General features: G+C 42.0%; 1 protein-coding gene across 1 annotated transcript in view; it reads left to right on the forward strand.

Annotated features, from left to right (window-relative positions):
• LHFPL6 (LHFPL tetraspan subfamily member 6) overlaps window positions 1-12,938 on the forward strand; it is a 273,997-nt gene extending 261,059 nt beyond the window's left edge. Inside the window, exon 4 of the mRNA XM_027116449.1 lies at window positions 12,836-12,938. Within this exon, the coding sequence (XP_026972250.1) occupies window positions 12,836-12,843 (8 nt within the window). The 3' untranslated portion in view covers window positions 12,844-12,938. The remainder of the gene's footprint in view (window positions 1-12,835) is intronic.
• Window positions 12,939-14,078: the final 1,140 nt, after the last annotated feature.

The raw sequence follows: 14,078 nt of genomic DNA on the forward strand, positions 1-14,078 counted from the left end.
CCCTGAAGATCTATTTGGTCAGACCGTCACCTCATGAAGAAGGACTCCCCACAGCTCTTTCACGGACTGATATTTTTAATAAAAGTTCACAACACTCATCTGATTGGATGTGGTGTTTACTTTAAATTACATCTGCCCGTGCAACAGTTCAGACCTATGTGTGTCCAATCAGGTGCTGGAGGAAGAGCTCTGCCGATAGGAGCGTTGAAAAGATGTACCACAAGGCACTGTGCAGGAACTAGAAAAACCTGAGTGTTAGTTACACCACCAGAAACTTTCACAAACACCAATAAGAAACATTCAGCCCAAACTGCAGGACCCCAGAGCTGGTAGCCAAGATGAGTACTTCCTTCTCTCCTGAGCTCAGAATCTTGGGAATTTCTCTCCGTGTCCCGTCCTCCTCTGCGACTGGAGATTGTCAGCAGGCTTTCCCACGGATCAGGGGCTGCTTCTGGACACGATTAGGCTCTCAAGGAACGATTCCCATGAGCTTTGCTGAGTGTCAGGTCGCTGATGCAGACATTTTCACTCACTAGATTTTTTTTTTTTCTGCCTCTGGCAAGTGGTTTAGAGCTATTCAATTAGTAAAGAAAGATGTTAGGCAGTTTGGCAAGAAATGAGACGGAAGAAAGAATTGTTTTGACCTAGTTAAATAATTGAATACAATGTTGCATTTTAATGATCTCTGGTTATAGCTAGGTGCATATATATTTTTTTAAATTGGGGCTGTCGAGTTTTCTAGGAAATCAGAGAATGTAAATTATGAATTCCTATTAAATAAAGTATTAAGAACTGTACTGTTTTTGAAACACGCTGCATACAGTTTTCTCCCTCCCTCCCTAGCTTACATTTTTAAGTGATGAGAGCTATGTCTATAAATGAGAGAATACACTACAAACAAAAGGTCCAACCCTCACGAATCAGTCGAATGGGGAGACAGACATGTTAATACGTGGAGCTACAATTATAGAAGTTTGTAAAGGATCCAGTTAGGAATACAGTAGGAAGCAGTTATTTTATCTTGCCATCGATGGAAAGCTATATAGAGGAGCTGTCCCTTGAGTTTTGTTCTTGTTAAAGAAAAATCAGCTACCGAATTGAACACTTGTCAGACCTTATTATTGTCACGTGTACACGTATATACACACACACGCGTGCACGCACACACGGGAGTCATTAAGGAAATAGACTCCTCAAGAATCTTAGGATAGACTTTTTAGGCAGAATACGTTGTTTAGCAAAATCTCGGATTGAATGCTTAGCAACAATGCTTAACAGATTGGCCTCAGTTTTTGTGTTTTTTTTCCATTGAAGTATAGTTGATTTACAATGTTGTGTTAATTTCTGCTGTACAGCAAAGTGATTCAGTGGTGCATATATAGACATTCATTTTGGCCTTGGTTTTGCATTTAGAGCCTTAGGACCCACCTTTGGTTCAGTTTAGTACATATCATGTTTAATTTCTATAAGTTTTGTTGTTGTTGTTTTCTGAGAATTTTTAGGTAAGCAAAGATTAGGTGTAGAGTGGGATTATAGTAGCTTGCAACGTTGTTAGCAACATATATAGTGGATAGTACTTGCAAATTCTTTCTCAGTCATAGAAAAATCAGTAGATACTCAGCAGTTGGATGTGGTGAGAGAGGGCTTCCAGGAAACGAGAGCAGATAGGCAAGACCGTGGGGACAAAGGTTAGCTGGGTACAGTGAGGAAATGGAGGTGACCCTTCCTGTCAGGAGGGTGGGGTCAGAGTAGAATGAAGCTAGTGAGTGGGACGAGGACCCCATCTGCCACTTAATTGCTGATGACAGCCACGTTTGTATATCCAGTCCTGAATTCTCCCCTCAATGAGCCCTAGAGCCAAACATCCAACTTCCGCCTACCTGTTTCTATGAAGATATCTGACAGCATGCAAGCTACACGTGTCCAAAACAGAACCCTGATTTTCTCTCTTCTTCTCATTTTCTCCTCCAATTTTATTCATCTCTGTCAATGGCGACCATACCCACAGTTACTGAAGCTGAAAATTAAAAAGTCATCCTTCATCCTTGACTTTCACATCCGAGCCCACATCCAAAACAAATCCGAAATCTGCCTCTTTTTCTCCACGGCCACCTTGATCATTACTCTAATCCATGCCTCTCAGCTCTCTCGTATTTTTGTAAGAATTATCTTTTTATGCAAATACAAATCTGATCATGCTACTTCCCTAGCTTGGACCTTTGGCCTTTCATCACCTCTGAATAGAACCAAGTCCCTTGGGGTTTGGCAGGTGGGGTTTCCTTCCTGCTTGCACTTCTAACTCATTTTTTCTACGTTCTCCAGCCACGCTCACTTTTTTTGCTTTATCTTCAGGGCCTTCGTATTTGCTGTTCCCTCTGCTAGATTTTGGGCTTTTACATATTTGAATGACCAACGCCTTCCTAGCTTTTGGATTTCAGTTCAAGTAGAGTGATCTCGTTTACGTGGCCACCCCTTACCCACCCCTCACTGCCCAAGTACTATCCTATCACTTTGTTTATTTCCTCCAGACTAAAAAAACACTCTAGAATTATCTTGCTGATTATTTGTTTGTGTGTCTGCCTTCCTTGACTGTAATTTTCTTGAAAGTAATTGCTACGCCAACCTCCAGATCAATGCTTGTCATTTAATAGATGTTCGATAAAATTTGTTGAATTTCATGAATAAAACCCGGATCTCGTCCATTATGCCCAAGAACTTAGATTATTAGCCTATAGGCCAGTTTTTATGGTCTAGCATATGGTCCAGACAATGTTCCCTGTGTACTAGAGGAAACTGTGCGTTCTGCTGTGGTTGGATGAAGTGTTCTATAGATGTCTGTTAGGTCTAGTTGGGTTAGAATTGTACAGATTTTCTATATCCTTACTGATGTTCTGCCTAGTTCCACTAAGTGGGATATTGAAGTCCTCAACTATTATTGTTGAATAGTCTAAAAATAGTCTATCTTTCCCTTTAATTCTTTTTTTTTTCATTTAGATTATTTTTTCACATTCTTCATTCCATCTGGGGATTCCCCTGACTTCCTAAATGATGCTTTTAAAATTTTTCATACATGCATTAACAGAACATATGGTTCTCCTACTAATAAAATACATAAGAATCAGTGCAAATTTAGCATACAGTATACTGGGAATGAAGTCCTCCTACCTTGTGTTATGAAAAGAACATGTGTTTTTATTTACCTTGAAGGCTATTTGAAAGTATTATAAGAAATAATGTCTATGGAGCTTGTAATTCCCTACCTAGAACACGTTATTTATTCAAAACACATCATTATTTCTAGCTGCATTACCTGATAAAAAATGGTAGCCTCCGGCTTCCCTGGTGGCACAGTGGTTAACAATCAGCATGTCAATGCAGGGGACACGGGTTCGAGCCCTGGCCCAGGAAGATCCCACATGCCGTGGAGCAACTAAGCCCGTGTGCCACAACTACTGAGCCTGAGCTCTAGAGCCCACGAGCCACGACTACTGAGCCCGCGTGCCACATCCACTGAAGCCCAAGCACCTAGAGCCCGTGCTCCGCAACAAGAGAAGCCACTGCAGTGAGAAGCCTGCGCACTGCAGCGAAGAGTAGCCCCTGCTTGCCGCAACTAGAGAAAGCCCACACTGCAATGAAGACCCAATGCAACCAAAAATAAATAAATTTTAAAAAATGGTAGCCTCTGAGTACAAATTTTTTCTGTAACACAGGAAATGGTTTGCACACTTTTTCTTCACAATAAGGGGGAAGGTTTCATTATCTTCAGTTAGAAAAAGCTTCTTCTTATAAAAGGAAACTTAACATTCCTTGGCTTTGGCAGGACAAGAATCCTGGAGGCAAAGTGTGGTGGGATCAGATTTGAGCCAGTCTGAGCTCTGACACCTCACTAAAAGGGAAAGCCCTTCCTGGACTAATAGGAAATTAGCAGTTCATATTTTGAGAAGAATATTGAAGGAAAAACCAATCTCCTATAGTGGTAGCATGGCTAAAGAGCACATTAAAAAAACAAAGTCTACTATTTGTGCTATAAAGTTCTATGGGTATTGGTTAATGCCTAGTGTCATATATCCACCAACATAATATACAGAATTATTGCACTGCCCTAAAAAAATTCCTTGTGTTTCACCCTTTCAATCCTCCCTCCCCACCCCATCCCCTAACAGCCACTGTATTTTTACTGTCTTTATAGTTTTACCTTTCCCAGAATGTCATATAAATGGAATCATATACTATGTAGCCTTTCCAGACTGGCTTCTTTCACTTTGCAATACATATTTGCGATTTATTCCTGTATGGCTTGTTGCTCATTCCTTTTTATTACTGAATGTTATCCCTTTATATGGCTGTAGCAGTTTGTTTATTCATTCACCCATTAAAGGACATACTCATTGTTTCCAGTTTTTGGCAGTCGTAAATCAATAAATAATTGCTTCCTGATTTTGTGTGAACATAAGATGACAAATCAGTGGATTACCTAGGAGCATGATTGCTGAATCATAGGGTAAGACTATGCTTACCTTTGTAAGGAAACTGCCAGGTTTTCTTCCACAGTGACTGGACCACGCAAGCAAACAATGGCTGCACCATTGATTGTATTCCTTCAGTCAATGAATGAGCATTCCTGTTGCTCTGTATCCTTGCCAGCAATTGGTATTGTCAGATTTTTGTATTTTAGCCATTCTAGTAGGTATGTAGTGGTATCTCATTGCTGTTCCTTTATTGATTTTTAACTATACATTTTTCAGTTATTTTTTTAGTGATTGCTCTAGAGCGTACAATAGGCACCATATATTATCGCAATCACCTTCAGATTTATACTAAATAAACTACAGTAAGATATAGAGTAGAAGCTAAGGGAAGCAGGAGACCCCATCTTTTTGCCTGCGTCCACAAGGAGTAGTTCTGCCGTCACACAGAGTGTGGGCAGGGTGATGGGAGCAGGTCTTAACTCAAATGCTGAAAACTTTCTCTTTTTATCAAGATTAACATAATTTGAGTAAATACCTCTCCAACTGCTGTACATCCTTAGGGCAATTTCCAGAGATTTTAAATGGTTGTTTTTTCTGTTTCTATTTTTATAACTTTCACCAAGTTAAATGGTGTTCTGTTAGAGAGAGAATTCACCTGGATCCCCATCTAGATATTCACACCATTCCAAGAGTCCCGTTTCCTATCAGGCCTATTTTAAAATTTTGAGGCTCAGTTAATAGGCATCCAGGAAAGTGACTGTCAGTTTTACATAAATGTAAAATAAATGTCATTGCTCTTGTTAATGAAAGTAATTTTTAAAATGATAAATCCATATTAGTTAAATGGATAATATTTCCCAAGTTACTGTATCCAGCTTGGTGGTAGATAACACTAGCCAGCAGTGAGGTTCAGCATTCTTTCCTTCTTTATTTTTTACTCAATTAGAACTGCTAAGTCAAAAAGAAAGCAAATGATCTGTGACTTTGTTAACTATTTTTCATGGCAAGGCAAGAATTCAGAATTCCAGGAGTGATCTCTCGCTGAAGATGACCTCTGGCACTCTGTCAGGTGTAAACGCGACAGATTTATGAGTGTTTCAGCCTGGGATAAAGCAGCTTATGGTTTCTTAATCTACGCCTTGGAAAGTAATTTTTTTCCCTTTCCATTGCATCATTTGAAGGTGGTTTTAAAATACCAACTAATATGAAGTTCACGAATTCCTCTGTTGAGTGAAGTAGGTCACATACTTTCTGGAGGGAACTAAACGCTCAGCAATCATTCTATCCTATCTTGGCTTTCTTATAAATTTCTGATATCATATCTTTAGCAGTGACGTCTTGAAATGTCACCTCCGAAGTGAGAGGTTTAGGCTCTTCAGGATTCTTGATATATTGTTGAGCTATGACACTTGAATAAGCTTCATGGAATCATACAAATGGTTTTTAGTGGCCTTAAAAGTGTTGTGATGATCTGGCTTTATCATACCTTTAACTTCAAAGGCTGACACGAGCATCTTCTCCTTTGAGAGTAGGGGGATTTCAGAGTGGAAAAAATAGGCTTACACTGCTAATGTATTCGCACAGTAGGCTGACGATACATTTATTCCCTAGGCTTAATTTGATTGATCACAATTGTCCTTCTCACCACAACCATGGAATTCAGAGGAGGAGTCATTTGTTGACTGACAGCTGCCGTCTCTATGTGAAGTGCTCAGTGGATACTGGCAGAGACCTTTCCTTGCTGAGACTTTAGCTCGCGCTTTGTCGGTGTTCATGTCAACACGTTTCTTTCCAGTCTACACCATGGCTCATAAAAGAATCCTTAACTGAAAACTATTTTTCCTTTTCCAAATCGTGGTTTCCGCGTCGAATATGTCCAAGCGTCTGCATGCCCGTCTACTCCATACACATAGTGCACATATGCTAAGGGCCAGTTCATGCAACACAATACTGCAATTCAATTCTGACACTAATGACCCAGAGTTCGTGCACACTGCATAGGTCAAGGGCAGAGTCCTCAACCAGACTGTCCACTTCAGATGCCAGCTGCAAGTTCAGGAGTCCCTAGGACATCTAGACTTCTGGCCAATTGGCTGTAAGTTCAGGAGTTCCCAAGACCCCCTCAGATTTCATAATTTGCTACAATGACTCACAGAACTCTGGAAAGCTCTGTACTTGTGATTACAGTTTTATTATAAAGGTTACAAATCAGGACCAGCCAAAGGAACAGCACATAGGGCAAGGACTGGGACAGTCCTGAATACAGAGTTCCCCTGTCCTCTCCCTGTGAAGTCAGGATGCACCACCCTCTTGACATATAAATGTATTCATACCAGAAGTTCGGCCAAGCTTCGACGTTCAGAGTTCTTATCGCGATGTCACCACACAGGCATGATTGATTGAATCATTAGCCACGTGACTGAACTCAATCGTCAGCATCCGTCTCCACCTAGGAGGGACATCTAACATCACGTGGCTCACACTACCAGCCCACTAGCTACCCAGCAGGTCTGGCCCGCATCCTGAAACTATCTAGGGACCCATCATGGGACCCACCATGAAAAACAAAAACACTCTTAGCACTGAGGAAATTTCAAGGGTTCAGAAGCTCCATCCTAGGAACCTGGTACAAAGACCAGACAGATCTCATATTATTCAACTTACATCTTCAGCCAGTTGTGAAGTCTATGCCAGCAGCCCGTGAGTTAGTCATGGCCCTTCCTCCTGGTGTTGCTGTTTATAATACGCAGTTTCCATGGCTCCATTTGATGAAAACTCTGCCTGTCTCTCTGAGTTTGAGATTACTATCGTTTGTACCTGTGTCTACATGAAGAGTGTGACGCCGAGGTAGCCCGCTACAGTTTTAGACTTTCTTTGTCTTTAATCACTGCTAGTGCTTATTGAGTGCTTGCTATTTCTCAGGCACTGTGCTCAGCTATGTACATGCATTTCACGCTCACAACAAATATTTAAGAGTATCTGCTATTATTATCACCACTTTACACATGAAGAAGAGGGTGGCAAAGAGACATTTTGTCCAAAGTAATTTGCCCAAAGTTACAAAATGAGGAAGTGGCACAGCCAACACTTATACCCAGGCCACCTCGTTTTCAAAGCCTGTGTCCTTACCCATTAGACTGCGCCACTTGTAGCAGCAAGAACAACAGCTTTGCCCTGGAAAGTTCTGGAGAAACTCGGTTTATCATAAAAGCATTTTTTCTTTATTTGCAAAATGATGCAAAAGCATCTGTGGCTTATGTCATAGTACGACAAGGGTTCTCAAAAGAAAACATACTTAGGACTCAGGTTAAACAAAAAGACAATCCAAAAAAATTCAGTTTTCGAATATTTGTCATTCCCTGGATGCTTGTGAAAAAATCTTTATAGATTCCCTATCCCAACACACGCAGAGTCAAATTCTATATTGACACTGGGGAACCTTTTCACTCTTCTTTATTATGAAGTTATTCGGAGTTGGAGTATTAATGTTTTTACTTTCATCCCTAGTTTTACACCTTGACTATCCACTTTTGACTCAATGCAAGTTTAAGAAAATGAAGGAAAAGTTTAAATGAGGTAAAAATTCATTAACCAGTATATATTTCCTTCACTGTACAAGGGGGGTGGTAATCCAAGTGAAGTGCTGTGAAGTTGACAAAATACTAACATATATTAAGTGCCTCTAGTGAGCCTAACAGGGTTCCAAGAGACAGACCTAGAATTTTATCATCAGTGGGGCGGGTACCACCAGGCTCGCTGGAAGGCTCGTTTAATGTTCCTTCATTCCTGCTGCATTCTTTTCTTATTCTGAAAAAAAAATACTTGTTTTCTCTTGCAGACATGGATTGTTACTTTCATTTTTGGCAACCAGAAGGAGGGGAAGCATCAGACTGTGTAGTCAGAGAAGGAAGAGTTTTTTGTTTTTTGTTTGTTTTTTGCGGTACGCAGGCCTCTCACTGTTGTGGCCTCTCCCGTTGCGGAGCACAGGCTCCAGACGCGCAGGCTCAGCGGCCATGGCTCACGGGCCCAGCCGCTCCGCGGCATGTGGGATCCTCCCGGACCGGGGCACGAACCCGGGTCCCCTGCATCGGCAGGTGGACTCTCAACCACTGCGTCACCAGGGAAGCCCTGGAAGAGTTTTTGATAGACACCTTCATAGAGAGCTGGCAGGGACACAGCATCAAGAACAAAACTGCGAAGTACTGAGAGACTGTGATGTACTTTGTGTTTTATTTTATTATCACAACCCTGATACTACCTATTTTTCTTCTGTTATTTCTTTGTCCTAAAATTTATGTTTTTGGGAAATGAGCAAGTGCTCTTTATTCACTTATATACAGATATTTCATAAACCTCTTCTGTAATTATGAAAGAAGAGGTAGCAGACATTTAAATTAATGGGGTCACTGTTCTTTATTACTTTTCATTTCTCCCCAAACTCAAGAAGCTGACTTTAAATGGCCCTTCACGATAAATTTTTTTTAATTGAATAATTCACAGCCAGGACTTGTAGGCCTAGTGGCCCTGATTCTAACTGACCTGGTTTCTGTAAATTCTCTTTCAGAAATTCAGCCCTACAGATCCTCCCAGGTTTCTAGACAACAAGCAAAAACACTGTAGCTGTTGAAACTATGTGAAGGAGCCCACGACAAGGGCCTTCCATAGATTTTCCAGCTATGTTTCAGTTTAAAAAAAAAAAAAAAAAGGCAACTCCTCCTCTGAACTACAGACATCGAGAGCCAGCTATTCACTTTTGTCTAAAATGTAAATCTTCTCTCGAATTGAATTGGTTTGGGCGCCGCTGGTTGAGAGGTGTGCTGCGTGATTACCTGCACGATTTGCTTTAAGACAACTCGCGATGGAGCTGAGCTCTCTTCAGAGGAGAAGCTGGAATTTTCCTCCAGCACCCACGAGGCCTCCAGCTCTTGGCAACACTTTGTCCTTGGCCTCTGACTCACTTCTCTTTCTAAAGCCATTCCATTTTCTAGGAGTGTTTCTGCTTCTTTCCCGCCCCCTTCCTAGGTGTCCACGGCTCTCTCTCTCCACCTCAGGAGCCCAACTCCCACCTGCATGGCTTCAGCCTTCTCGGCCCCCGCCTCAGGTTGGAGATCTCATCTAGAGTTTGAGCCCCTGTCCATCACTTATGACCTGTGTCAACCTGAACATATTACTTAACCCCCTCAGCCTCGACTTCTTCATCTGTAAAATGGGAATGATATTATTTCTCATATAGGCTGGTTAATGAAGTGAGAGAACGCGTGTAAACTTCTTAGCACAGAGTCCGGCACACATTAAGGGCTGGTAGCTTTTGTAATGAGGATCATTTACTGTACCCAGCAAAGCAAGAGGCCTTTTTTTAGTGTATCGTGATGTCTGCTGGCCAGTGTCGCGTGATGCCTAAAAGGACGGATTCAGTGGGTTCAGCTCCGTCATCTGCAGGGCTTGGGGGCAAGAATACAACTTATGCCCACTCCCAATTTGTTCCCACTCTCAACTCTGTCCCTCACTTCGAGGTACCTCACACAGGCATGTGTATGATACCCGAGCCTGCATGCCTAAGCTGTGTCCAAACCTACGTCCCTCCTGTCCTGCAAATAAGCACTCCTTGGCCACCTTGCAGGCCTTAGGATGGAGGAGGGATGCTCTCCCTGCAGGCTGGCAGTGGCTGGAGCCCTTGGGTGGGGGATTCATGATGCTGGGTACCTGGAGTGTGGTGGAGGAGAGGAGGGTGGCCTGGGCTTGGTGTCTCACATTGTCCCCCATAGAGAGATGTGGCTGCAGGTTGGCCGGAGAAGGGCACTCCAGCAGAGGGACTCAGGGCCGCGTCCCTGGCTGTCTGGAGGGAAGCACGTCGTGGTAGAGAACCACGCTTTAGAGAGGGCTGTTTCTCTGCCTTCCACCTCTCTAGCCAGCTGGGGGCCCTTGTGTCCCGTACAGTTACAGGGTGACATGCCAGCAGTGTGGGCGGGAGCCCGGGAGCCCGCCCTTCCCACTAAAGCCCTGACAACTCCCAAAGGGCTCCCTTTTCATGAACACCAGATCCCCTTTGGACCAGCCCCAAGGAATGCGAGTTTCCTTCAATGCTCAGTTCTTGGGGGTTTTTTTGGCCGTGCTGCTTGGCAGGTAGGGATGTGGGATCTTAGTTCCCCTGGTCGAACCCGCGTCCCCTACAGTGGAAGCGTGGAGTGTTAACCACTGGACTGCCAGGGAAGTCCCAGTTCTTGCTATCGTGACGTCTGTGCTCCCCTTCCCAGAGCTCCCTGCTGAGCTGCAACACAAAGTTTCTACCCCTCCCCTTTCCTAAGTTTCTTTTGCTTGGCATTTGCTGGGTAGACACAGAAGAGGCACTGGGAAAAGCTCATCTTAAATGCCAGGGAACTTAGAATCAGAATCTCAGGATACAGAAGGAGTGAAAGAGATCTGCTTGCTGGCTATAAGTAACATCTGACTCTAGAAACCCCGGTGAGTGAGCCATGGAGGTCAGCACACCCCACTGCCTGCAGAATCGAGGTTACGGTCCCTCTGCGCCTTTAGAATATATGGGTACGTCTACATTAGCAGCTTTCCTTTTATTACTGAGCGTCTCGGCATCCACACGTTGTGCGTATGACTGCAAGGGATTTGAGGATTTATTTTTTAGAAATAATTTGGCCAGAAAAAGTTATAAATTATAATTCAATAACAAATGCACCCTAAAGATAGAGCACATGTGGTGGATAGTAAAACCTCCCCAGAAAAGGAAGTTGATGACTTCCTTTAATTATGAATTGTCAGAGTGACATTTGGGACCTAAGCAGAAGTACCATCCCTGGAGTGCAAACCATTGAGCTCTAGAAGTGGAGGCCTGGCTTCCTTCCCTTCTGAGCAGGAATGCTTTGCTCTGGTCACCTCAAGGGTCCACTTCTCTGCCTGGGGCCCAGCTCTCACTAAGCAGCTGATTAGTTCAGAAGTGGGTTGGTCTGGTGAAACACCCTTGTGTATGAAGCTCTATACAAGGGAAGGAGCTTCTTTAAGGTTGTTTTGTTTTGTTTTGTTTTGTTCTGAAGAAAGCACCATATCTGACTGATATTCCAACTAATGGGCTACAGAACATGGGTTAATAGGGGTTCCATCTAAACAGGGATCTATAATTGAAAAGCTTGGGAAATGTTGAATTAAAAACAAATCTATCTGCTTCTGGGCATATACCTAAAAGGACTGAAAGCAAAGTCTTAAAGAGATATTTGTGCACCCATGTTCATAGCAGCTTTTTTCATAGTAGCTAAAACATGGAAGCAACACAAGTGTCCATTGACTGATGAATGGATAAAATAAAATGTGGGCTATATGTACAATGGAATATTATTCAGCCACAAAAACGAAGTTCTTACACGTGTTCTATAGATGAACCTCAAGGACATTGTGCTAAGTGAAATAATCCAGTCCAGTTATATGAGGTACCTAGGGTGGTCACAATCATAAAGACAGAAAGTAGAATGGTGGTTGCCAGGGGCTGATGGAGGGGGAAATGGGGAGTTATTGTTTAATAGGTATAGAGTTTCAGTTTTCCAAGATGAAAAGAGTTATGGGGATTGAGGGTGGTGAAGGCTGCACAGCAATGTGAATGTATTTAATACCATTGAACTGTACATGGTTAAAATGGTAAAGTTTATGCTGTGTGTATTTTAACACAGTTTTACTTTAACACGAAAAAGAAAGGAAAACAAATCTAAGAATGTTTGTTTTAACTGCAGGATATCTCAGAACCTTTATTACGTCCAAGTGCAATATTATTTAAAATGAGAGGGTATAAAACACATTTTCCCAAAATAGATTATACTTTAGAAACTGTTAATACAGACCACTTTTTATTCCTTGATCTTTTCCTATCCCTTTTCCAGATACATCTTTTGAATGTCTAAGTTAGGAATGTTATTTCCTTTAAAACACGATAACTCAAAATGTTCCTTGGGGGTGGGCGAGATTGACTCATGACTATCGGGGCCTAATGTGACCCACTACTTGGCCATCTCAGGAGGAAAACAGTGAAACATTGTGCAGTGTTTCTCAGGGAAAATCAGATGTAGGGGAGCAATTTCTGTGTGGGATATTCACTGGCACCTGTGAATTTAGGTACCACGTAGCTGCACCGTTCAGGCAGGCGCCACCCAGAGTTCAGTCTCCAGTCCTCACAATAAGCTTGTTCCTAGCTATACGTCCTCAGATCCCATATCCCCTCTCCTAAGAGACCCACGCCTACATGGAATGACTCTTATTAAGGAGGAACAAATTTGGGGAAAATGGCAGTAAGTTAAGCATTTAGGAAAACACTCATTCTCCCAGAATGATTTTATTATTTACCTCTGTCTTTTCCTTTTTTTATTTAGTTCCATAGATCCACCTATAGCCCAAGAGCATCGATTACTCTCCTTGTGACACTTGAAGCTGCTGGCCTTTGTCTAATTCAACAGACTTCCTGCCTTAAGAGAGGTAAGAGGGTCTGATTCAGGGGAGGGCAGGGGCCGAGAAATAAGCCTTCTACTTAAACTGAGATGCTGGGAGTGTCTGTGTGTGTGCTCTTAATTTCAAAACACAGAGTCTACTTCTGGACAAATATCTAGCTATAAGGAATCTATCTTATCATGAATTCTATAAACATGGTGATACTATTCTCCAAATCTCAAACTGGGACATATCATCTGGCTAAAGGATTTTTTTTTTTTGATTTGTGGAGTCACTTAATCTTTATGAGCTATACATTAATCCCATTTAGTTAGTCAGTAATGGAAATGTTTTACGGGAGAAACTAGAATTTTACAAAAATCATAACTGTACCAGGAAAGCTGGTATATTTATTATTCTTAAACACCTGATCCTTTGTAATTCTCTTGTGAATCCAGACCTATTACACTCTGCCAGTTATTTTTTAAAAAGCTTTTATCACTCAATTTACATCAGTGAGTGAAGCTGCAAGATAGGTTTTTTTCTCCTTCAAAACTGTAGCTTTCCCCCTCTGAGACATTGCACACAACCCTCCACAGCATGAATATGTCTCAGAGTCATGGGACTCCTTGCTGACCCAAGCCTTCCAAAATTCGTGTGTGATGCAGGAGTGGAGAAAGAATTCAAATCTGAAAGCCAAATCTCTGAGTTTCCTGTGTTATTTGATAAAATATTAAATTAGCATTGTCCCTGTCAAGTTCTGGTTTATTTTTAGGCAATCATGTGAGCATAAATGCCTACCACCTGTCCAGGAGAAGTGGGAGAGTGTACACTATGTAATCCTCCCAATCAAGTCCCCATATCTGAGTCAGAGTTGGCTTGCAGTGGGAAAACAACAGGGCAGTTGAACCTGATTAAATATGAGAACATTGGCAATGCAGATTTGCAGGTCACCCCACTTTACACCTTCCCTGTCACCTTATGCAGGGTAAGACCTGGACCATAAATCCATAAAAAAATTCACCATCTCAAGAAATTTTAGTTTTTCCTTGCTTTTAAAATGACTGTTAACTCACTTCCTTGAGCCTTTTAATTTTCACTTCATTAAGGAAAAATACCTAATTTAACAACTTGGGAACTTTGAGTTTCTACTAGACCTCTTCCTCAATCCATAACAAAATTGTTTAT

Source organism: Aethalodelphis obliquidens, unplaced genomic scaffold (genome assembly GCF_003676395.1).
Source record: "Aethalodelphis obliquidens isolate GAN/ISIS:26980383/991018 unplaced genomic scaffold, ASM367639v1 scaffold16, whole genome shotgun sequence".
Lineage (NCBI taxonomy): Eukaryota > Metazoa > Chordata > Mammalia > Artiodactyla > Delphinidae > Aethalodelphis > Aethalodelphis obliquidens.